The sequence below is a fragment of the Vitis vinifera genome, chromosome 9 (genome assembly GCF_030704535.1).
Source record: "Vitis vinifera cultivar Pinot Noir 40024 chromosome 9, ASM3070453v1".
NCBI lineage: Eukaryota > Viridiplantae > Streptophyta > Magnoliopsida > Vitales > Vitaceae > Vitis > Vitis vinifera.
The window spans coordinates 20846396-20872744 of NC_081813.1; the positions used below are offsets into that span (position 1 = coordinate 20846396).

General features: G+C 31.3%; 2 protein-coding genes across 3 annotated transcripts; both read left to right on the top strand.

Annotated features, from left to right (window-relative positions):
- The first annotated feature begins 4080 nt into the window (after positions 1 to 4080).
- Positions 4081 to 8140, top strand: LOC100265643 (probable xyloglucan glycosyltransferase 5). 2 transcript variants are annotated; one of them, XM_002274363.4, is made up of 5 exons: positions 4085 to 5644; positions 5879 to 6187; positions 6286 to 6576; positions 6807 to 6920; positions 7006 to 8140. In XM_002274363.4, exons 1-5 carry the CDS (start codon positions 4919 to 4921, stop codon positions 7645 to 7647), a joined length of 2082 nt encoding a protein of 693 aa, XP_002274399.1. In that variant the 5' UTR covers positions 4085 to 4918; the 3' UTR covers positions 7648 to 8140. The 2 variants fall into 2 exon arrangements, with proteins under 2 accessions (XP_059595727.1, XP_002274399.1); XM_059739744.1 differs by lacking the exon at positions 5879 to 6187 and having other exon boundaries at positions 4081 to 5644.
- A 7035-nt stretch (positions 8141 to 15175) lies between these two features.
- Positions 15176 to 25383, top strand: LOC100243398 (uncharacterized). Its single transcript, XM_002273665.5, has 8 exons — positions 15176 to 15319; positions 15515 to 15746; positions 18367 to 18429; positions 18610 to 18746; positions 20067 to 20104; positions 20273 to 20318; positions 24060 to 24224; positions 24775 to 25383. The coding sequence occupies exons 1-8, from the start codon at positions 15202 to 15204 to the stop codon at positions 24939 to 24941; spliced, it is 966 nt and encodes a 321-aa protein (XP_002273701.1). The 5' UTR covers positions 15176 to 15201; the 3' UTR covers positions 24942 to 25383.
- Positions 25384 to 26349: the final 966 nt, after the last annotated feature.

A 26349-nucleotide genomic window follows, 5' to 3' on the forward strand; every position in this document is an offset into this window, starting at 1 on the left:
TAGTTATTTCCAATTTTTTTCGCTTGTTTTCTAAAAATTGTTTCAAAAAAATGATTACATAAATATGAAAAATGATTAAAAATAAAGCATTATAAACAAATATTACTTTTAAAACATTTTTAAAAACATAGAAAACAAATTAAATGAGGTTTTAAAAATTTATTTTCAAAAGCTGTTTTTTATAACTATCTTCGAAAACACTTCATAAAACAAATCTTAAGATTTTGCCCTAAGTTTCTATTGAAGAGAGGAAAAATGAGAGAATAAGGTATAAAAATGTTTGATATAAAAGAAAAAATGGCGATGGGACTATCCATGTATTAAGGTTATGTTTGGTTTTTGAAAAATAATAAGGAAAGAAAAAAAATATTATTAAGAAAAATGGTTTTCTCGTGTTTAATTTCAGTATGAAAATTATACAAAAAAAAAATCAAATATAATTAAAAATTGTTAAAATGTATAATTTTAAATGATTTAATATTTATACGATAAAAGAAAATAAGTAAAATAAGTTTGAATAAACACATAAAAATAATTTATTGTATTTAAACTTATTTTTTTATTTTCTTATACTTTTCTTTTCTTTTTTTTTTCCCCTCACATTTTCCAAAAACCAAAAGTATATAAGTGGATGTCTAGACCTTGAAAGATTTATGTCTAAATAATTTAAAAATATATTAATTTTTTAATAATTTTAATTATATCTGACTTTCTTTTATATTTTTTATAACAAAATCAAATGTGAGAAAATCATTTATCCGTGTACAATCATAACTTCATTCGTTCATTGAACCTTAGGGCTAACCATTATAATGGAGGTCAATTCTTTTAGCAGCTCATCTCGAATCTTGAATGTTTAGCGAATCGATCATAATTGGTCTAACCGCTCAAATCACACCACCTCTATCATACATACAACAATACATGTCGTGAGAGTGCATGGTTAACACGCACCTAAAGTGCCTACTATTCACTTGTAGCCAATACAACCACAACCTAACTTACATGAAATTCAACAACCAAAGCGTCTAATACTCCAAGGGGGCGACATCCTTCTATAATAGTTAGCAGTACTGAACAAGCGGGTCTTTGGTTCAGGGAAAGAAAATGATCGTCTTTGAAAAAGAAAAAAAAAACTCTCTTCACTCGCAAGGCTTTCGGAACAAAAGTGATTCTTTTTTTATTTTTTATTTTCTTTAGTAATGGAGAACCAAACCTGGGAAAAAATCAATTGAAAAAGGTGAAAAGAAGAAAAAGGAAGCATGTCAAGTTTGTCTTGAGGGAGTGTAAGATAACCATTGAAAATGAATAGCTTTGAAGTAAATTAATAAAGGAATTCTAAAGGCTTGAGTGGTCTTAGATGTAAGGAATCTTTGATATATATAAACTTTTTTTTTTCCTTTTTATTTTTTTACATAATATTAATTAGTAAAATATTGTGGAGACAGAAGGCATCTTTGAACTTTGAAAAGCCAGCAAGGCATTTCCCCATGTATGTGTTTTACTTTTATTAACATTCCCCACACATTATAATATTATCAGCATAGTCCTTACACCTTCCCTTCATTTCTTCTATGTTTAAATATATCAACTTAATTAGTTACTAAGGCTTTGTTCGGTTACACAAAGTTTAAGGAAAAATGTAAACAAAATAAAATAAATAAATAAATAGAAAGAAAGAAAAAATAAAATAAAATAAATAATAAATTTAAAATTAATAAATTATTTTTATGCTCTACTTCAAACCGATTTCACTTATTTAACTATTCTATATAAAGATTAAATAATTTAAAAATATATAATTTTTTTATTAATTTTAATTATATTTCATTTTCTTTTGTATGCTTTATAATAAACAAATACATGAGAAAATAATTTTTCTTATAGTCTTTTTTACTTATTTGTCATGAAGTTACTCCAAACTTATGCTAGATACAAAGTTTCTAAAGTAATCTCTATTTTTAAAAATTATTAATATTTGAAACACTCTAAAAGAACAACTAAAAACACCATTTAAATTTGTTCAAAAAATCGATCTATTCTCAAAACAAGTTTTGAAAAAAATTGTTTTTTTGTCAAAAGTTTCCCAAATATGTTTTATATAAGTTATAAAATTGTTTGTTTACCAGGTATTCATGTTTTTTTTTCTCAAAAGTATGAAGTAGATTTTTGTTTAATTAAAAAATTTTAAAATATCATAATTATTATTATATTTAATAAATAAATTTAAAATATAATTTCCAAATATAAAATTATTCCCACCATTTTTATTTCTTCTACTATTAAATGTACAAGTTAAATGTTATCTTTTGAGATTAATACATTAGAAAGTTAAGAAAATGTTTGAGAATTGTTTTTAAAAAATAAAAAATATATTTTTTTTTCAAACTGAAAATATGTTTGAGATTTTGAAAATTTGTTCCAAAATTTAAAACAAATTCTCAAAAAACCCTTTTTATAAAAAATTAAATAAAATAAAAATATCAAATATGTTTTTGAGAGTTCGAAAAAAAATCTCTTAAATGACGTGATAAAATATTTATTGGATTGGGTTAAGAAATGATCCAATAGATTAAAAGCCTGATTTTTATTTTTAAGAATATAAAACTATTTTAAAAAACAGTCATGAAGACATATTTTTTTTATCGAAAAGAAATTAATTCGATATGTAATTATTTTTGTTGTGCTTTTCACATTACACCACTAATAGGTCATTCAAATATAATTAATTGGTTAAAAGTGATAAAATAATCTCCTATTTGTTAATTTAATCCTCCCATATTTTTATTTGAAAAGTAATTCATTTTTTACATAAAAAGCCTTAATTATTTCAAGTATTTATATGTATATTTTTAAAAAAAAATATTATTTTACAAGAAAAATATAAGGGCATTTTTGTCAAAATGAGGTGAAAAGAAGATAATGGGTTGGATTTTTAAAATTGGGTTTTCAATAACCTGTTTTAATCAAATAAACCATTCAAATAAGAAAAAAAAAAGCATTTCTCATTATTTTTCTCACAATGATATAGTTTAATTTAATGATAAGATACATAACCAAAAAAAAAAATTATGCCAATTTAATAATATGATAGCCTTATACTTTAGTAATATGTTAATTAATTTTTTTTTAAAATAGTGATATATAATTAATTAAAATTGTTGTAAAAACAACAATAATGAATGGGGTAGAGGGATGTCCAAGTTGGGGCCATGATTGACAAGTAGAACTAGAATCATTTACTAAGTTTGTAGTACCCAAATCCAACAAACCCATTTATTGGGGTCAACTCAAAACCAACCCACCAACCCATGAATCTACATTTTCCAATTTTATCTTATTTCTCAATTACTGAAAAAATAGGATTAATTTCACAAATTCAACCAATTGTTCTAATACTAATGAAATTAGTTCATACTATTAAATAATTTAATTATATTATTTAAGAATTTTTTTTTTCATATTTTACTTGTTATATATTGATGTGATAAATGATCATTAAATGAAAAAAAAGAATTAGTAAAATATTTATGAATTATTTTATTTATTGATGTTTTTAATATATTTTCTATTTTTTAACAAAGTTTTACTCTAAATTAAAATGACAAATCCATTCACATTAACATTTGTCTAAAGGGTTTATTTTAACATGCAACAAATTAATTATGTTTAAGAGGATTGATTTGGACTAATCACCTCTTTCCATTGTCTAATCATTTTTAAATTTCATGTGATTACCACAATTAAAATTAAAATAAAGGTAAGAAATTAAGAAGAAGTTTCCACACCTTACTTTATTAAAATAATAGTTTTTATTTATTTTTATTATTTAATTATTATCCCAATTCTTTACTTCTTTTACTACTACAAGTTTTATATATTTTAATTATTTATTTATTCATATTTTTTGACCAGATCTAGGCCAGTTGGGACTTGGGATCTGCTCTGGTTGTGACCATTGCTCACGAATATATATATTTTTGTCCTTTTCATATAATTATTATTTTTTATTTTATGAATTTAGCTTATTTTAATCATTACTGTTGGGGTCTCCTCCATCATTTCTGCAACTATCAGGTGAAAACTGAAGGGATTCCTTGTGGGTAAGGGTTTAATTCATGCTTCCTCGTTACCTTTATCTTTTTTCTTTTTTTCTTGTTGGGATTTTTTGGGATTAATTATTATTATTTCCCCCCCTAAAGAATCAATCATATCTAATCCACCCGATGCTAAGAAGTGGAAAGGTAAAATGAGTGTTGTGCAGTTGTTTTTATGTTTGTTTGGATTTTACTTGTTGACTGATAATGCCCATATGGATTGGTACTTAAGGGTTTAACATATGCAGAAAGCAATCCCCATAATGGTAATTTGCTTTGCTGGGGTAGGCCTTGTAGAGCTTTTTGGGAGTAGGAAGAACCCCATGCTCTTCTCTTCCATTCTCTCTGGCCTGTTTATTTGCTGCATTGGGCGTGTGTACTACACAAACTTCATTCAAATGAGTTCTTTACTTCTGGATCTGTGTTTCTCTGGTTAGTCCTCAAATGGGTATGTGAGCTTCCTCCATTTTTGTGGTTCCGAGTCTTGCAGTCTTTTGTTTTTTTTTTTTTGCTCACTTGAGGTTTATGAGTGGTGGGTGTGGTTTTTTTGGTTGTAGCTGAAATGGGTTTGTGAGTTTTTTTCCATTTTGGGATCTGGGTTTTGGAGATTGCCTGCTCATTTCGGGGTTTCTGAGTGGTGGTTGTGGTTTTTGTATCATGTATGTGGTTTGAACTGACACGGGTTTGTGAGTTTTTTTATTTTGGGATCTGGGTTTTGTGCATTTCTTCCTCACTTTGAGGTTCTTGAATTCTGGTTCTTGGACAGTAGACTCTGTGCTGCGTGGTTAGTGTTTAAACTCGGTCCAATTTAGAAGGCAGAAATGGCTCCAAGCATAGATTTCTCTAGGTTATGGGGAAAGGATTCTTCAAGGAAGGGAACTCCAGTGGTGGTGACCATGGAGAACCCCAATTACTCTGTACTAGAAATAGATGGTCCTGATGCTGCATTCAGGCCAGTGGACAAGGACAGAGGGAAGAATGCCAAGCAATTTACATGGGTTTTGCTTCTCAAGGCCCACCGAGCTGTCGGTTGCCTCTCCTGGCTTGGCAATGCCCTTTGGATACTGCTTGGTGCCATTAAGAAAAGGTTGATATTTGGGCAAGGAGTGACCATGGAGAATGAGAAATCTGGCAGGGGAAGGTTGTTGTTTAGGACCATTCTAGCATTCCTGTTAATGTCTTTAGCATTTCTGGCTTTTGAAGTGTTTGCCCACTTCAATGGTTGGCACTATTTCCACAACCATGGCCTGCACATCCCTCAAACTTTGGAGATTAAAGGATGGCTTCATGCCATTTACGTTGCCTGGTTGGAGTTCCGCGCTGACTATATTGCACCTTCAATCCAAGTTCTCTCTAGCTTCTGTGTTGCTCTGTTCCTAATTCAGTCTGCAGACCGGATGTTGCTTTGTTTAGGTTGCTTCTGGATCAAGTACAAGAAGATCAAGCCTCGAATTGAGGGTGATCCATTCAAGTCTGATGATTTGGAGGGTTTGGGATATGATTATCCAATGGTTCTTGTTCAGATTCCAATGTGCAATGAGAGAGAGGTAAGGATCTCAATGCTTCTTGATTCTTCAGAATTTCTGATAATTTATCTTTGTACCTATTCATTCTCGATTAGATCTATAAGTTTGAGCACACTGTTCAAAAGTGAAGTACCCCTTTTATGTAGCAGTGGAAATCATAATAGTAGAATATGGTATGAAGTTAATAGACACTGCTACAGTGGATTCTTCACAATATTTTATTGTGATTGATGACTTTGAATCGATCCCCTTTAGGTTTATGAACAATCGATATCAGCAGTGTGCCAACTTGATTGGCCAAAAGACCGACTATTGATCCAAGTTCTTGATGACTCTGACGATGAGAGCATACAGTGGTTGATTAAGGGAGAGGTGTCTAAGTGGAGTCAAAAGGGCATCAACATAATTTATCGGCATCGACTGGTTAGAACCGGTTATAAAGCTGGTAATCTCAAGTCTGCTATGAATTGTGATTATGTGAAGGCGTATGAATTTGTTGCAATCTTTGATGCTGACTTCCAGCCAAACCCAGATTTCCTTATGCAAACAGTTCCACATTTTAAGGTGGCTAGAACTCAAAATAGCTCTTCTTTTAGTTTCTGATCAAATGTTCTTTTTTAGGTAGGCTTATTTTGGTTTATCTGTTTTTCCTTGTGTTGCAGGATAATCCTGAGCTGGGATTGGTTCAGGCTAGGTGGGCTTTTGTGAACAAGGATGAAAATTTGTTGACTCGCCTCCAAAACATCAATTTGTGCTTTCATTTTGAGGTGGAACAGCAGGTCAATGGAGTCTTCATAAATTTCTTTGGCTTCAATGGGACTGCTGGTGTTTGGAGAATCAAAACACTTGAGGACTCTGGTGGCTGGCTTGAGAGGACAACCGTAGAGGATATGGATATAGCAGTCCGAGCCCATCTCAATGGATGGAAGTTCATCTTCCTTAATGATGTGAAGGTAATCTTATTGCTCAGTCCAAGACCATAAATTATATCATTTTTCTGTTTTGTGCAAACATGTAACAATCCAGGATTCAGTTCAATTTGGGAAATCTTGTAAATGTGCTCAACAATCTGTTAATGTTTCCCAAATGAATTAAAAAGAGATGAAAATTAGGAATCTGGAAGTAATGCAAGGCTTATGCACAGTTTGCTTTGTGAAGATGATTATATCATGCCAATTTTCAGGTCCTCTGTGAAGTTCCCGAGTCTTATGAAGCTTACAGGAAGCAGCAACACCGATGGCATTCCGGTCCAATGCATCTTTTCCGTCTGTGCCTTCCAGCCATCATAACTTCTAAGGTAGGTAGTCCTCAAAATTATTTTCTACAGTTGCTTTTGCAGTTTTAAATCTTCTGAACTGTGCTTTGCACCTACAACTTTGCAGATAGCAGTCTGGAAGAAAGCGAACCTAATACTACTATTCTTTCTTCTGAGGAAGCTTATCCTCCCATTCTATTCTTTCACATTGTTTTGCATAATTCTTCCTTTAACCATGTTTGTCCCCGAAGCCGAGTTACCTGTCTGGGTTATCTGTTATGTCCCTGTATTCATGTCATTCCTAAACATTCTTCCAGCCCCGAGATCATTCCCCTTCATTGTTCCATACCTCCTATTTGAAAACACAATGTCTGTGACCAAATTCAATGCTATGGTATCTGGGTTGTTCCAATTGGGAAGCTCATATGAATGGGTTGTCACCAAAAAGGCAGGGCGAGCATCAGAGCCTGACCTATTGGCTGCTGCAGAGAGGGAAACAAAAGCCATGAATCATCCACAGCTTTATAGAGGATCTTCTGATAGTGAGCTCTCTGAGCTGAACAAACTGAAAGAACATCAAGAAACAGCTCCCAAGCCAAAGAAAACCAACAAGTTATATAGGAAAGAGCTTGCACTGGCTTTCTTGCTACTAACTGCCGCTGTCAGAAGCCTGCTATCAGCCCAAGGAGTGCACTTCTACTTCTTGCTGTTCCAAGGTGTGTCATTCCTCCTTGTGGGTCTAGATCTAATTGGTGAACAGATGAGCTAAGGAGTAGGCCAAAGATGTCAAATAAGAATAAAGCAGAGGAAAAAAAATTGCATCTGCACCAGAAACCCTCGTGTTGGTAGTTTCTATCAAAGGCTTTGGGTGGCTCAGGTAAAAGCCACCCACCTCATTTCAAATAAGTTCATTCATCCTTGAAAATGCCCAGCTAGATTTTTTGTGTTCCTTTGTCCATCGATAGCTCTATATTGCAATCATTTTTTTTTTTTTCGGGTTATTTGTGACATAGGTCAATCCTCAAAATCACATCATCCTCTTCCCCCCAGCCCCCTCCTCCTGATGTCAATGTTGTGCCTCATTTATATGTAAGAAAAGCCGATCCTCTTCATTTTTTACCATGTATTCTTGCTTGGGTGTGGTTTATTTCATCTTGTATTCAACTACCCAACATATCTACACATTGTGTAGTCCTGGAAACTACATTACCTGTATAACTATTTGTAAATTTGCATTAGTTCAGTTTATGTTACAATAACAACTCCTCTCCCCCTCCCTCCCCCCCTTCCCTCTCTCTGTGTATAAGCTCATTTTTCATGTGTTCTGTAGTAAATATGGTGTCGGCAGGCAGCTCAAATTCAAGGCGGTTATCATCCATGGTGGCAGCCCCACTGGTAAGTGAGACCCACCTGATAAAATCTAGGATCCAACCACAGCAATGGAGGGTGAGGGGTGGATGGTATACAGGGCATCTTGTAGCATAGCCCCATCACTGGGATCATAAAAGGGTATACTGTGGTAGGGCTTGGCTGCCTCTCAGGAGGCTCATGTGTGGGCCAGTGCAGCTTTTCTCAACAACCTTTTCCTTTTTTTCTGCTTTTGAACACTTTTTTTTGAAGCTTTTAGGGTTGTGTGGTTTTGCCTTGTGAGAATCACAGGGAATGGGGTGTGTGCTTTGAATGTGAAAGTGAGGAAAGTACATAATGGTTCCTATTGGGATGGGAAGTTTGTTTGTGAGTAAATGCTTCAATTGACTTTGTCTTGGGAGTAAATTTGGCTGAGAATTGTGGGCTTCCTTTGCTTTTTCAAAATCTCAAAAATGGTAAGGGATGTTTATGTTAAAAATTAATTATTTTTCAAGTAAAAATATGAGAAGAATTAAATTTACAAGTTTGGGGATCATTTTATTCCTTTTAAGCAATTAATTATTATTATTATTGATGAGAACATTTTATAAAAAAAATTAAAAACACTTTTAATTTATTCTAGAAAAACAATTTTTTTAATAATAAATTTTAAAAAAAAGTGTATCAAAACTTTATCAAACATATTAAATTTAATAAAAGTTTGTATAACACTGATTCTAAGAAATGTTTTTAATTTAAAAAGTATTATTAAAAAAGAATTATGTATATGATAAAATTTAGGAAACACTTTTAAAAATATGAAAAATCACTTATAATATTTTTTAGAAAAATATTTAATAAGTGATTCTCCTTAAAACACTTCTACAAAAAATATTTCCAGTAAAACACTGTCAAACTCGGGATAAATTAGAAAATTGTTTTGTGTTCTAAAGTACAAAACTATTTTTAAAAAACATATTTTTAGGAGCTAAAATTGAATTTTTTTTTGGATGTTTCTTCTTTGTAATGTTGATGTTTGGTTTTAAGTAAATTTAAGTAAAATATTTGAAAACAATAAAATATTTTAGGAATCAAAATTTTCCTAAGAATAGAACTTTCTAAAAAAATGCATGAATTTAGTCAAAGACCAAGAAAATATGTAGATTAACATAGATTTTTTTCTCCTAATCACATAGACAAGATCCAAAGAAAATAAGATTGAAAAGATGGGTTAACTAACTTGTTTTCTAGTGTGAAAAATCCCTTTTTAATTGCAATTATTATTGAAACCATTAATTCTAGAGTGATTTTTGTCAACGTACCCAAGCTTTCACATCTGTAATTCAATATTAATTTGACTAGAAGATGGAAGACAATTTTTATTTTTAATATTTATTGATTTATTTATTTTTGTGTCGGTGGATGGAATTTGAATAGGGGTGGAAGTTTCTTTGATGTTATGGGGGGGGGAGTGCATGATTTTTTTGGAATTATCATGAAGAAGGTGTGAGGGAACATAGGCCTCTTTTGGCCTTTGTGGCCTCTATTTATATTCATAAGGGGACCATTTCCTTTGTACACAGTTCTTTTTAGGGTTTTGTTGGCCTTTGGGAATCCAAAACCTATCCCCACATGAATTTCAAATTCTCATACATTACTTTTTTTTTTTGGGTAAATATTTGGATATTTTTGGGAATTAGTACCCATTGGTACATAGGTTCAAATTTCCCATCATGTGAATTTTTTTTTTCTTGAAATATTGATTAGACTTTAACATTTACATGAATATTATAAAAGCACTTCTTAATGGTTAGAAAACTTTTTTTTAAAAAAAAAAAGAGAAAAGAAAAAATAAATAAGATAAAATAAACTCTTAAAAATCATTGATAAAAAATTTAAAAATTATTTGAAGTAATTTTTGGACAATTATTTGATAGATGATTTTCCAAAAATCAACTTTTTGTAATATAATAAATTACCTAAAACATTATTAAAATATTGTTTTTTCTTTTTCTTTTTTTAATTTTGTTTGAATTAGGTTTGGGTGCCAAGTAGGGTGACCCAATCCAACCCAACAAAATAAGGGGAATAATTTATGCGAGTTAAAATTGCTTTTATATATATATATATAATTTTTCATACTCACTCTCTCCTTTTGAGAAAAGTACGAAAGATTATGCTAATGTTAGAAAGTGTTTTTTCTTGAATTTTATTTTTATAGCATTTGTGTTGTAAAGATAGTGTGGTTCTCATTTTTTTTGTAATTCCATTGACGAGTTGTTGGGAGTCGGGATGAAGGATTCATCAATGAAAAAATCAATCTAAATTTTGAGCATTTTAGAAAATAACTTTATTTCTATCGATGTAAACATCAACCCTATGTTTGGTTTTTTGAAAATTTGATAATTAAAAAAAATTAAAAAAAATAGATTTGAAGTTAGTAAATTACTTTTGCATGTTTTTTACTACCCATTTAAGATATCTTTCCCTTTATAAATAGAATTAAATAATTTAAAAATATATTAATTTCTTATTAATTTTAATTACATTGGATTTCTACAAGCATTTACATGCTTAAACAAACTTTATTTAATTAAAAAAATTTAATAAAATTTTTATTTTTATTTTTATCTTTAATAAAATTATTTTAACATTTTTTTTTTGTTTGTAGTAATTTGTTTTTGTCCTTTTTTAAATGATATTTTGATAGGTAAAACTTTTAAAATACGACACGTGCAATTCATTGTTCCAATTTCCTTCACAAATTTTGGGAGGGAAAAAGAAAGAAAAGGACATCACCATGTTACCTATGTCCTTTGTTTATGACACACCCACATTTAATTGATTTGTATTCTAGTTATTCACATTCTTAATCAAACAACAATCATTAATTCTATTGAAATAACCCAACAAGAAAATTGTCCTCTCCTTTTTTTTTCCCACTTAAGACAATATCAAATCATATTATTCAAATTAAATCACATGTGACAATATTCAATTCAATAATTGAATTTCATTTCTATGTGAAACACATGTTGTCTAAGGTTGTAATGATGGGTGATTTTGAATTTAGATGAGAAAATGGTAAAAATAGTACAAATTTTGAACATGTTGTCCAATATCATGTGTTATAAAGGTTGACTTCTATTTATTTATTTATTTTTCATTTGAATTTAGGAAAATGTAATATAAAATTGGCTTCATATATAAAAATTATTTAGAAATATTTATTCAACTCGAAAATAATAAATTTAAGAATCATGTTGGAATTGTTAGATAGTTTTCTAATTTAGTTGTTTCATTTATCAATGAGGGTAAAGTAGTCTTTTCACTTTTTATTGGTCTATATAAAACTTTTTATGTAATCTCTTTCTCGAGTCTCTTGTCAATGAAACCTTAACTTTTTTTTTTTACTTTCTTCTTTCTTCTTAGTTACCCTACTGAACTTCGGTTTATATATATATATATATATATATATTTATTTCAAAGTAGTTAGAAAGTAAAAAGATCGAAAAGTTATACCCTCTTACTTGCAATTAATTAATGGATTTATTAAGTCAAGGGGCTTAGATATGTTTCTTGATTTTTGTTTTTAAGCATAAAAACAAAAATAAGATTTTACCTTATGTCTTTAAAACTATCAAAATTTGAGATAGTACAATTTTTTTAATAGGACAATTTAATAAAGGGGTAGGTGGAAGTGATAATGGATCTAAAGGTCATATATTTTGCATAATTGTTGTTAAGTTCTTAAAATTTTTTGGACAAAAACGTCTTTTATCATTTACACGTCTTTATTTGTATTTTTTTTCTAAATTCTTATAGTTTGTTTTTGATATCAAACCACAGGAAATATTGTTTACACATACATAAATGTCAAGTATAATTATTTTTTTCTCCACATTTTCGCTTATGTATAAGGTATTTGTATTAAATATACTAGACACTTGTACTACATGTACAAATCCGTACAAGTTTACTTATTATGAATATATTTATGTATTATTTTTTTTTGTTTTTTTATACCATCGAGAAATTTATTTATACACATGCATAAATATCAAATACATTTTTATTACACATATATGAGGTACTTATACTAAATGCATACGATAATTATACCAGTTGTACGATTGTGAATATAATTATGTGTTTGTATAAATGTTAATAAAAATATGAGAATGTCATATACATTTAATACAATTGTCTTGTATGTGTGTAAAAATATGAAAAAAAAATGAGAAGTTATATTTGACATTTATGCATATGTGTGAATAATTTTTCTAGTAATTTAATATGGAAAATAAATTAAAAAAACATGTTAATAAATTCATGATTTACAAATTTGTACATGCTTTATACAATTGTTAATTAATTTAATTTAAAAAATAAAAAATAAAAATAATTGACCTTTAAATTAATGAAAATATTGTTTCCTTAAATTTTAAAAATAAAAAATTACATAATTTCACAATAAAAATAAAAATAATCGAGAACTTTAAATTAATAAAAAATTTAATATATAAAAATAGAATAAAACTATATAAGTATTAAATAAAATTTGAGGAATATTTTATTTTTTTATTTTTTTTATTTTTCTTGAAATCTTAATATATTAATTATCACGGATGTTTAAGGATAAGTTTTAATATACTAAATAGTTGTAATACTTAAATGTATTTTACATGGACCTTAAATCATTGTTTTGAAATGGAGAAGTCGATATTTTGCTATTTTTGGGTGATTAATCGTCCATACATCATTTAGAACAATTTTGAAACTTCTACTTTTTTAAACCATTGCTAAAATCTATTATTTTCGGTTTTTAAAAATGAAAAACAAAAAGTATGTGCAAAAGGATACTTAATTATTTATTTTTACATTAAATTATAATTCTAATTTGAATCTAGAATTAAATTCCTAATTTTTTTAATAATAGTTGTTAGTAATATAAAGGTTTTATTAAGGCTAAGTTTGGTGTTTGGTTCTCGGAAAATGTGAGGAAAAGAAAATAAAAGAAAAAATGAAAGGAAAGAAAAATTAAACAAAAATAAAAATAGATTTAAAATTAATAAATTATTTTATATGATATTTCAAACTTATTTCACTGATTTTTCCTCTTTTATATAAAAATTAAATAATTTTAAAAAGTATAAATTTCTAACTAATTATATATATATATATATATATATATATATATATATATATATATTTTCGTATTTTTTTATGTTGAAACCAAATGTGAAAAAAATCATTTTCCTTAAACTATGTTTGGTTTTTTTTATGAATATGAAAACGGTTTTTTTTTATGCTTGGTTTCATTGTGGAAAATTACGAAAGAAAATAAAAAATAATTAAAATTGGTTAGAAATTTATGTATTTTAAAATTATTTAATCTTTATAGAATTAATGAAAATAAGTGAAATGAGTTTGAAAAAACATTTAAAAATAATTTACTAACTTTAAATTTATTTTTTATTTTCCTTTACTCTTTTCTTCCTTCTGTTTTTCCTATTTATTTTATTTTCATTGCATTTTTCCTCAAATTTTTCGAGAACTAAACCTACCCTTACTATGTTTGGTTCCGAGAAAAATTTGAAGGAAAATATAAGGGAAATAAAATATAAAAGAAAAATAGAAGGAAATAAAAAATAAAAAATAAATTAAAAGTCTGATAAATTATTTTTATTTGTTACTTCAAACTTATTTTATTTATTTTAACTTATCAATATAAAGATTAAATAATTTAAACATACATGAAATTTTAATTAATTTTAATTATATTTGATTTTTTTTTCATAGGACAACCAAACATGAAAAAATCATTTTCCTTTATATTTTTTTTATTTCCTTAATATTTTTCGGTAACCAAACACAATCTTAGTATATTTTTTTATTTCTTTAGTACTTTTCGAGAACCAAATATAATATAAATATAAAATAATTTATGTTGTAAAATAATTTTTGATGAATAACATGAAGCCAAATGAAATACAAGTTAGAGAATCATTTTCATTTTTGTTTTTTTTTTTGGGTTCATCCATGACAAGGTAATAAAGAAATTATTGATAAATGCATTTTTTTCAAATATTTCACACTTTGTTTTTTTCCACAAATTATGGAAAAGAAAATCCTTTAATATTTTCTCTTTTTTTTTTTAATATTTTTTTTCACTTTTACATCAACCAAACATGTTCTTAGGTATAAAATTAATCTAGTATACAAATATACAAATAAAATTTAAACTATGATGATTTTATTAGTAAAATAAATATAATAATATGCTAATAAAATTATACTAATAAAGTTAATAGTACAATAAATATAATAACACAACACAATCTTAAATGATTTACATCTAAAATAATTACAAAAATAATATAGGTTTCAACAAAAAGAAAAAATTATGTTGAAATAAAATATATATATATATAGCGATGGAAAAAATATTCTTGCTTGGTTTTTAATTAGTAAAATATTTTTAATCTTTTATAAAATTATTAAAGTAGTATTTTAAGATTTTGTAGAATTAATTTATTTTTGGAAAATATATGGAAAAGAATTTGTAAAGAAACTTAGGGCTGTTTGATAACTGTTTTAAAAAATAATTTTAAAAAATAATTTTTGAATATTTTTTTTTATTTTTGTAAAATAAAAGTATATTTGAAAACCTAAAATATTTTTAATCTATTTTTAATATTTTTTAAATATGTTTTAAAAATAATTTTTATATGTGATATTTTATTTTTAATTATTTTACATATTTGTATAATTATTTTTTAAAACAGAAAACAAATGAAAATAAAATGTTTTATAAAAACAATTTTTTATTTTTAAGAATAAAAAATATAAAATAATTTTTTGGTTATCTAAGCGTTTTTTTTTGTGAGAAAACTTATTTTATTATTTTTAAAAATGAAAAAAAAAAAATCTAAAAGGGGACCATTTTAAAAGTTTTGAGCCCTAACCCAACTCCATGGGACTCACTTTCACTCCCAGGATGAAGGCAACGACTGTTACATGGCAGCGGCCTCTTTGCCGCCAAATCGACTTCTCATTTCAACTGCCACGCCTAGGGTTTCCAAATTTCAAAGGTTTCTCCGCTCCGTTTGGCCGCCTAGAAAAGAAAAGAAAAGAAAAGAAAATAAGAGAAAGGAAAAGAAAGAAAGAAATGATTATTTTTTAATGGGTTTTTTCAATGATAATGCAGTTATTGAGTTGGGTTTCTTCTTTTCGTTCTCTTTCTCCCTAACCAAATGGAGAATTTTGTTCTTGTTTTGATGTTTCAGGTGCAGAGTTGTATGGACATAGGGCAGTGAGCTCTTTCTGTGGGGTGATCAGGGCCGTTAACGGAGGCGAGAGAGCGAATGGTGGGACGGCGTGGGATGAGAAGCCCTATGATGTCCTGAGTGCTGGTAGGAGAGTTTATTTGGATGAGGAGGATGTGGTCGCGTTTCTCGATCCTCCTAAGGAGCTGATTCCGTTGGACCCTACTTCTTACAATCCAGCTTCTTATCTTTGGTGAGTTTCATTGATTTGATTCGTTCTTTGTTCGATTTGCCTGAATTTGAACTTCGGTGGTATAGAATGTGTTTGGTTTCTGAGAAATGCTGGAGAGGAAAGGAGATTAAACTTTTGGACCATAGCTTGTTCACTAGTTGGAGCTTGTCATGCTTAATTCAACTACTTGGTGACTTACATTATTCCAATGTGTTTTTTAATCTATTTGTTTGGATTTGGATTTTTGTAGCATAACTTGGTACGTTTTGATTATTCAGTAATTGGAAGATAGAAACTAAAACCGCCACTTAATTGTGCTGGATACAGTTATCTTGTTTAGTTGAGACACCAAAACATGAAGAAAAATGCTGAACTATAAAAGCTTCAAAATTCTTAACATAACATTAAAAAAATAACTAACCCCTCTCTCCCATTTAGATAATATCTGCTTTAAGAGACACAACGAGGATGTGGTATCCCACAAGATTGTAGGACCAAACCGATAGACAAAGACATACATTGAGGTTCGGGTGTAACAACCGCTCCCTCCTATGTTGATATTGTTCGCTTTAGACTCAATGGACTCTCATGACTTCAAAAGGTGTTTAGATGGTTAAGAGGAACCTATATATATATATATATATATATATATATATATATATATGGTATTAGGAACTTCTTTGCTTATCCAAAGTGGGATATCACAAAAAAAAGTATAATATATATATATATATTATGAAGAGGCGCTAAAATAGCGACTCAAAATGTACAAAATAGAAAGGAAAATACTCACCCCTTAACGAGTGTAACAAAAAATTGTCCAGAATGATATACAAAAAAAAACAACCCCTCCCTCAATGGGAACCCCCCAATTCATAAACTCCAAAAAGGTCGATGGACCATCTTTTATAAACAATTTAGTCTCCGGCCAAAGTGAGTTAAGAAAAGAAGTTTTCAACCTTTGGATGGACAACACCTCATCTTCAAAGGCTATTCTATTCCTTGTCTTCCAAACTGTCTAAAAAAATGCAAAGAGGACTCTCTCTCCAAGCTGTCTTGCGCTTTTTTCCCACAAAGAAGCCGTTCCAACCCAATAGGGTTTCTCTAACCGAGAACGGAAATATCCAAGACACTCCAAAAAGAGTGAAAAGCATCTCCCACAATGCCTTGTCTTTTCACAATGAAGAAGGAGGTGATCAATGGATTCCTCTTCCACTTGACAAAAATAACATCTATTTGCTAAGGCCCGTCTCCTCTTTTTAATTTGGTCCAAGGTTAAAACTTTGCCCTAAGATGCCTCCCAAGCGCAAAAGCTTACTTTTGGCTGCACACACGATTTCCAAACGTTCTTCATTGGAAACAAAACTTAAGAGCCCGACTCTAGGGCTTTGTTATTGGTTGTGTCCAGTTGGAGAACCAATTTGGAGAGTTGCCTTGTGTCATTTAGCATTACACAAACATGAAAACATGAGATTCTCATTTTTTTTTACCACTCCTGTCCTTCAGAGCTATTTATTTATTATCAGCAATCAAAATGAGGGAAAGGAAAAACATTATGGAAGTCTATAAGAGCCATATGCTCAAGAACTACTTTTCCTGGTTATGAGAGCCAAACTCCAAGCACTTTTGGTTTTTCAAAGGAAGAAAAAGTACTTCTGAACTGTTGGCCAAACAATGCCTAAGTATGTTCTTAAATAATATTGAAAATTGTAGTTGTATAAGATTCTGGTCCCAGACCACAGCACTCTCAATATAATGTTGTGAATGCTATAATTTCTGTTCAATTATTTGGATATATTGAGAGTGCTATGATTTCTGTTCAATTATTTGGATGTATTTGTCTTGAACTTGTATCTATGAAAACACTCTTCCATCATCAAAGGATGTATTGTTCTGCTATAAACATTTATAATGCAAATTTAAGGAGCTTTTAAGCTGCATAGCTAATTTTGAAATGAATGCTAAAAAGTATTGGGACTGTAGCTGCTTAGACGCTTATCGTTCTATAGACACCATTTTAGACAGTCTACTCTTTTTTACTATTAGGGCGTGCTGGCATCAACTAAATTATTCTACTATTTCACAAACTTTCCACTGTCTTTTATTTGATTATTCATGTGCTTTTTCTTTTTTGCTTTTATAATGGATTACACAACATATAAGTCAAACAGCTAATTTAAGGTGGAATGTGGTTTTTAATCCTGTATCTATAGGTAAATTATTGGACTGGTCAACTTTGTCCAATTTGCTGAGATGCTGACTATGGACAGTCCAAAACACTTGTTCTCAATTATCAGGACAAATGTCATCATAACCTACTTAAACAACTCAAGGGCTTGGCTTGTCCGAGGACATGATTGTGTGGTATTATCTCCTAGGATGCCTAAGGTGTCAACCATTTAAGGTGGAAGTGGAACAATACTTTACAGTTAGTGTGTCCGATTGATATAATAGAATATATGCCTGTATTCTGTTTTTCACTTTACTATAACAAGATGGGCCTTACTTATAGATTCTTAGGCTTTTCATCTCTATATGAGTGGAAATACCTTTGATAAGATTTTTAGAACTTTGCTTTTATTGTGAGGTGCAGATAATTGTTATGTTGGTTTCACTTTTAAATTTCATTTGTGGTCTTCAGGAAAAAAATTGAAGACATTCCTGAGGAAAGGCGTCATCGGTTGCTGCACTTACTAAAACCTAGGTTAGTTCTCACTAAAAATTTTCAAGCTAATTTGGTTATTTGTTATGTTGTGATCCAATTGAAAGTAATTTCTTTTCTCCAATATGAGCCAATAGAATTTTTTTCATAGAATTTTTTGTGCTGAAAATTGTTGCACAGTTTGACTTTGAATCATGGTTATCCTTCAAAAATTTAATGCAGACTTATATCAAGAGCTTGGCAGATAGCTGGAATACGATTTGAGGATCCTATGTTAGCAAAGAAAATTGCATCTAAGTTGTTGTCTAGTGAAGATGGCGTTATGTCACTAGAATTTTGGAATTGCCGAAAAAGTGGAGGTAATCCATTTGAATTCTGCTTTTATGTCTAGCATATTTTAGTTAAGCTTCAAAAGAAAAAGCACATTAATTCAGTATACATATTATTATCATTAACTTAACCATTGTTTTTGTTATGTTATTATCATATTACTATTTTTATTTTTATTATTAGTGGTAGTACCAGTAGTTGTTCTATGCTTTTTGTCTATTACCTATCCTCATCTGTGACATGATCAATGCTTGTCTCCTCTAATATTTTATTCCCATATTTGGGTTGGGGGGAATGTGGTGTTGGTGGATCACAAAATGGAGTCATGCTCCAATTGAGGAGTCGTGGTACACTACCTGTCTTCCTTTGAGAAAAATATTGAATCAAAATCTATAGTTTCAGCTGCAACAGCTCCCTAGTTATTTTATTTTGCTTTATTTTTTTAAATGCTGTTAGGATATGGAAAGCAATTATGCATAAGACAAGAATTCCAGAAAGACATCCCTTTTGGGTCTTGGCAATGGCAACATTGCAACAATTTGGGATGCTATTTTCTACACCAACATTTCTTTGAGGTTGAAATTCCTGGTGCTGTCTTTTTTCATATCTGTATGTTTCATTACAGCGCTTGAGGTGGTGAATGGGATAGGAGTGATGTTTCTAACCCTCTTGGGCTACTATGAAAAGTGAGCCCTTTTGGCAAGAATACTCTTGGGTGGCATCTGGGGTTAAAACATATATTGGCATTCAACATATTAATGGAGTCTACTATGGGCTAACTCTGGCCTCAATTGGCTGGGGAAAAAAACTTTTCCTTAGCCTGGGAAAACCTCAAGCTATGGGGTGATTTTCTTAAATCTTATCTCATGGGAACATAAATGGAGTTTCTTTATTTGAAACTGCCATGTAACAGTCAGAATAAATCAGATGCAGGGAGGACTCCAGCTGAGGATGGGAGGCTCCACATAATCTTTCTAGTATTTGCCACATGAGAAGAAGAAAATTAATCAAGAGCTGTCTAGATTCAGTTTTGGCGCAGAAAAAGAGTGAAGAAAAGGAGTAAATATGAGTCAATCACCTTTTGGTTCATTTTGACAATAAAAAATTGGAACAATACACAATGTCTTCAGATCAATTTCAATTTGATATGCCTGTGTTTAATGATGAATTTACTATAAGTATAGATTTAGTCACTTATTCTGATAGCTTGTATTACAATGTAAACATATGTAAAAAAATGAATTTATTTGTTTTAATGTATTTGAAGTTCTTTTGTTGTTATCATTTTTTATGTTTAAAATGTGATGACTTCCAGAATCATGAAATTGATACTGAATGTTGTAAAATAGGACCACTGCCTATTTCTTGGATAAATTTCTTCAAGAAGGTAAATTCTCTACTCTATTTTTGGCACGTTTTATTCCATTGTTTCTCATCTATTCTCTCTCTCTCTCTCTCTCTCTCCACTTCTCTATTTCCCCTTCTTTCCTTGTACATTTCAGTTAAGCAAATTTTGTCTATTTTAAGATTTTTTCCTTTTCTTGTCCTGTATTAGGCTATATTTTGTTGCAAGGATGGGAAGGCTTATGGAAGATTTATTGGTAAATTTATCTGCCCTAAGAGAACTGTTACATTGCTTAATATATTCTTTTTTGGATGTAAGTCTTCGTGTAGTTAGGTACTTGTCACTCTTCTGTGGTTGTGATGGATGATGCAGGTTTTAATGATCTTGAGTTTCTCTAGTATATTTTTGGCTTTAAAATAGGGAAGTTGGTTCACCAAGATGCTTAGTTAGTGATTGGATATATAATTGAAGTAGAGAATAATTGAGAACTTCTTGGCTGAACTTATTTAATTCAATTGAATTTTCAGAAGTTGGAACTTTTTCAGTATCTTTTCTACGTATAAAACAGGTAACGATAGTTAAACTTAGTTTTGTTAAATTGTTATGTAAGGCTATAATTTTTTGTGATTCTGAGTGCAGTGCCAAATCTATACTAGTCTTTCAAATTTAAGATGTGTATGGTGGTCATGGATTGTGTCTCATGGATATTCTGTAAAACATTTTATACATCTTAGAAATGCATCCAAATTCATGGATGCTTCAAAAAAAAATTTTTTGAATGAAAAAAATTCTATGATGGTATTCTTTATGTAGTGTTGTATCCCAATCAAAGGTGTAACATCTATTCATATGGAAATCGTGTGGAAATCCATGTGCATTAGAAAAACCACTTCTTTTTCCTTGAATAACTATAAGAGAAAAGGGAAAAGAGGATGAAAGATCCTCCAACAGAAACTTTCGTCAGTATGGAGGTGATTTAAACTTCAGTTGGAGAAATTAACGGGTTAGAGACTGGAAAAGACAGGATTAGATGGAAGTGAGAAATGCTCAAATGAACTTAACTATTTCTCATGTCTACTACTTGAGGTCAGCTACTTCAATTTTTTTCTACTGCTATTCCCTATTTAGGAGCATCTCTTTTCTTCAATATAGACTGCTATAACATTTCTCACAGCCTTGCTCGACACTCCTTTCAGTTTTCACCTTAATCTTGTAGTACCTTCAGGTTGAACCAACTTCTTGGTTGTTAATCTTTGTCTTAGGTGAAAAAATATCTCATGACTTGCATATTGTCTTCAATAGATGCTAGTTCTATCTTCTCACTAGTTTATTCACTTGTTATTCTATTTTTCATTGTTATTACTCTCAACTGAAATATTGAGGAGAGATTTAGATAACATGCTTGAGCTCAAGTTGCAAAGTCATAATTTTTGCGGGTACAAAATATTTGTTTAGTGCTAAGTTTAGAGAGGTAAAGGCATTGCTCATATAGTTTTAGAAAATATATCTGCTTTAGCTAGCAGATGTGGTCCTTGAATCGGTCCATAATGTGGGTCTTACGGTGTCTTTTGTGGCAAGCATGGGCATAATCAGGAGCAACATGACAAGTGATATAAGTTTCTGTTAGCCCCATGACTCTTTAACTTTGTGGCAAAGGGCCTCAAAGGCGAGAACCTTGCACTCATGAGGGCACCTGGGAAAGTGACAAGGTGCCGGAGGTTTGGTGGGCATCACAAAGGCTAAGGCTAAGTGTTGAGGGAGGCAACACTTGGGTGTGCATAGGCAGCGTGTGCATGGGACATGCGCACAGGCGCGTACACAAGGGCCATGCACACAAGCCCTCGCAGCAGGCGTGCACAGAACCTGGTGCCTGCAGGCGCAACACCACACGCCCACATGCACAATGCCCTTGCTTGCATGCATAGTACCTCACATCTGCATGCACAACAGTAGGTGACACGAGCCAAGTTGGCCAAAATTCAAGGTTGGAATTTTGGCACGCTGGTATTTTTCCCTTAAGGGGGAACCTTGAAAAGGAGATTTGAAAGTTGAAGATAAATTTTTGGATTTTTCTAATTATTTAATAAATCCATTACTTCTCCTCAAGTATAGGTGATGTTTCCTCCAGAAACTTCTAAAATAGCTTAAAATGCTGTTAAAAGAGTGGGGGGTAGATGGCTCAGGGTGAGCACCAAGGCAAAACATGGTCGCACCAAGGGGGCATTGAGGCATAGCCTTGGGCATGGTCATGTCACATGGATGAGTATGTTAGCACACACACATGGGCTCCACGACATGTGTGGTGTGCAACCATGGGGTGTGATGTACCCTTTCCCCTCCTCGGACCTGGCACAGGGGTGCTCAACCTTATACACTGAGGTGGATCAAAGGGCCATGGGTGCAATGCCATGGCATGTCATTGCAACCAAGGAGGGCCCTGGGCATGGCATGGTGCTGCTGCAGCAACGAGGATGCTTTAAATGAGTAGCTTGCACAAGGGCGTAATGCCCTGTGCATGGGAATGGCAAGCCATGGTACATTGCTGCACCAAGAAGGGTCTTGGATGTCGGCATGGTGTTACAGCAACAAGGAGGCCTCAAACACATGATTGATTCTAGCACAGGGTATGCACGAGGATGACAAGCCCATGGGTGTAATGCCATGGCTCATCATTGCAATTGAGAGGGACTTGGGCATGGCACGGGTTGCCACTGCAATGATTAGATTGAGATAGATATGTTGGTATATGGCTGACATGAGCAAGGTGAGGAAGGGCCTTGCAATAAGATTAATCCAAGGGCATGGACAACAAGCCTTGGTGACCATGGGCGCCTAGACATGGCACAAGGGTGGCACTAATGCGTTGGAGCGCATTGATGCATCAGATATGGCTAAACACATGGGCATGGCTAACGCAAGATGACCGATGCAAGCAAGTGACATGCACACAAGGTGTTTGATGTGGGCCTCACTCACATGCGAAGGGGCTAAAGACTGGACTGGCATGGGCTTGGCTTGTAACAAGGGGACTGGACATGACCTTGGGTTGATTGGATTAGAGGAGGGTGTGTTTGGCTGAGTTGCATGAGGTGGTTGCAAAGGCACCTATTGGCAAGAGGGATCTTGAAGGGGTAAGACGTGGCTCAGCATGCAAGGGACTGTTGGATAGGCTTGTGGCTGCATGCAATGTGAAGATACACCTCTGGCCTAAGGGGTGTGATCAACTGGGTGGTTGTGGCAGTTCCATAACCACCTCCCCAGGCTCTTATTTTGAATTCAAAGATTTGAATTTAAAAATTCAAAGATTTGAATTCAAAAATTCAAACAGGAAGACATCTTCTATGAAATCCTCCTGCATTACAGAGAGACCGATGGTGAGCAATTAGAGAGAATAATCAGATTTTAATTTTCTCTAGTGGGGATTGGGTTCTCTAAGTGTTAGGGCATTTGTAAAGACAATTTTGTAATCTTGTAGTTTAGAATTAACACAAGTTGGGAAAGTTTCCGTAAATTGGTTGTTTCTTGTGATTACATTTGCTTTTGCCGTGTGGCTTTTGAGAAGGTTGGTATCTTAGCGCTGCACACTTGGAAAAAAATTGATATCAGTTTTTTGTGGGTGTGACAGTTGCCATCTACGGCTTCATTTACCAAGCAGGTATTCATCTGCTTCCACATAAAGCAGCCTAAATGTTTCCATCTTTCCTTTTCCACAAAAAAAAAAAAAAAAAAAGGAAAAAGAAAAATATCCTGCTTCTTGTGATAGCACTTTGCTCTTTAGAATGTATACAGCACAAACACCATCCAATGGAATAGGTTAAACACTGTTTCCCAGGGTGGCCTTGATTTTTTGCTATATTGATGCATGCCTTATACCTGTTTTCGAGTTTGACTGCTTGTATTCATTCATGATTTATTTTTCCAAATTTGAAAGTTGATTTCCCCAGACTCTTTTTATGATAAACATTACTCCCATCTAACAAAAGTTCTAAATACTCAGGTGGATCGGTTCTGTCTGGATTTGCAAATTCCATTTATCCATTATATTTCATGGTGAGACAATGTAAGGAAGTAATGGCAACAGAACATCCCTGTGATTTAGCATATGAATTTGGAGATGGGCTCTGGGATATCCAAGACTTCCCGCCTGGCTTCCCAAAAGCAGGTAGGAATATTTTCTGATATTGAAGGCAACAAGATTATTTTGAGACATGAAGTTTATGATGTACATTTTGATTGCCAAATCTTGGTGAAATTTGTTGGTCATGCCCTTGCCTTGGCAATGTTATTCCTTAAATGTGTCTTTTTATTGGTGTTATTAGTGATTCCTTGCTTGTGAAAAGCTACATTATTCCTAAAGCTAAGGGGACATGGCAAATTGGCTCCATGGTAAAATGTTCATGAAAATAAATGGAGCACCAAAGAAATTCTCTTAGACAATTTTTCTAGAATGTTCCCTTGCAACAAATGAATCCCTGGGAAATCTACTGAAACTTTCAGAAAAGGAGTGGCCCTTGTCTGTTTTTCTGATGAGGCTTGGGATATCATGCATGTGATTTGCATTAGATATGGAACCAATGACCCATAATAGCATGATTAATTTGTAATCTTTCAATAATTTGTTCTTGAAAGAAAATTATTTCAATAATTTGTCTTCGTTATTCAATTTGTGATATGGGCAAGCTCTTATATTAATTTCTTCTTTTCAATTGCAGCAAAACATCCATGGCCTTTCAATGATCAAGTTATGATATATGTCCGTCATGTGGGACCGGGAGTGTTGGTAGGACAAGCATGGCAAGAAGGAAAAGCATTAGAACAACTGCCTCAGAAATTATGCAGTGAGATTTTAATGGTGAAAGATTATGCTGCAGCCCAATAAAGCCATTGGAAAAACCCGGTTTCTCATCCTTTCTTTTCACAACCAAGTAGGTTGATGTCAACTTGCAATCTCTATAGCTTCAAGCCTTCAAGTAGGTCTACCAAATGGGTCATACACTTGCTGTTACGAACCTCAATCCCCAATTTTGCTTCAGATCTTTTGTCGATCTCTTTTGAACTTGAGCTACATAGAGAGATCGAATGAGTTTGAGAAACTTAGAAGTATGGTAGAAGTTGTGATATTGCAATAAAATCAATAGCTTATTAGGAACTTTGGTAGATGTTGTTAGATTGTAATCAAATCAATGGCTTAATATAAAACTCTGTAACATATCTTCTTAGGGAGGAGGAATATTGAAGTTTGAATACCATTGCTATGAATCTGTGATATATTAAAGTGTTTGCAGGGATGATAGGAGGCCTTATTTGATTCTTTCCTACAAGGCTTTTTGTGTTGCAATTGCATATCAGAACTAGTAGTCATTGTTTGCTCTCTCTCTCTTTCTCTCTCTCTCTCTCTCTCTCTCTATATATATATATATATATGTAATTAAATTTATTTTCTAGCAGGGGCGGGGCATAAGAAAAAACTAGAGTTTTGGGGTAAAGTTATTTTACCCCAAAACTCAAGGATTAATCCTTTTACAAAACTTATGTTCAAACTACAACTAAAAAATAGATTTTATAACTTTTACACCATATCATTGAAAATTGATTTATGTATTTGAGTTTTTGGATATAATTTTGATTTAAAAAATTATCAAGAATTGTTTTTCAAATTATTTTCTGAGAGCTATTTTGAAAATATTGCTAAATGGATTTATATATTTTCTACTTTCATACAAATAAAGTTTAAAATTCTAATCTTATTTAAAATATTAATGCATAATTGATTGGGAAGAGAGTATAACATATAGTGAGAAAAATTATTCCATTATCCAATTGAAAAGAATTTTTAAGGCTATATTTAATTATCGGGAACTACTATGGATGATCAGTGAAAAAAGCTAAAATATTTAATTTTTTTTATTCAATTAAGAGTAATATATTGATATAACAAATATAATTAAAATAAAATTATTATTAATATATTCCGTTTAATTATATTGATTGTTATTAAAAGCTTACTTTTAATTGAATAAAAATTTTGACTTTTTTTATTCAGTCAAAAATTAAATACCACTTAAGAAAAATGATTTTCTCGTGTTTGATTGTCATTAAATATCATTAAAATTAATTACAAACCAATGCATCTTTAAATTGTTTAATCTTTACATTAATGAATTGAAATAAGTGAATACGTTAATAAATTGAAATAAGTGAAATGAGTTTGAAATATTATATAAAAATAATTTATCAACTTTAAATCTATTTTTTATTTTTATTTTATTATATTTTTCCTTTCTATT

Excerpts from the sequence above, each read along its gene's own strand:
- LOC100265643 (XM_002274363.4), top strand. The coding sequence starts at position 4,919 with ATGGCTCCAAGCATAGATTTCTCTAGGTTATGGGGAAAGGATTCTTCA. Across the intron at positions 6,188-6,285 it reads AAACAGTTCCACATTTTAAG|GATAATCCTGAGCTGGGATT; the intron begins GTGGCTAGAACT and ends CTTGTGTTGCAG. Across the intron at positions 6,921-7,005 it reads CAGCCATCATAACTTCTAAG|ATAGCAGTCTGGAAGAAAGC; the intron begins GTAGGTAGTCCT and ends ACAACTTTGCAG.
- LOC100243398 (XM_002273665.5), top strand. The coding sequence starts at position 15,202 with ATGGGACTCACTTTCACTCCCAGGATGAAGGCAACGACTGTTACATGG. Across the intron at positions 15,320-15,514 it reads AGGGTTTCCAAATTTCAAAG|GTGCAGAGTTGTATGGACAT; the intron begins GTTTCTCCGCTC and ends TTGATGTTTCAG. Across the intron at positions 20,319-24,059 it reads GGCTTATGGAAGATTTATTG|GTGGATCGGTTCTGTCTGGA; the intron begins GTAAATTTATCT and ends CTAAATACTCAG.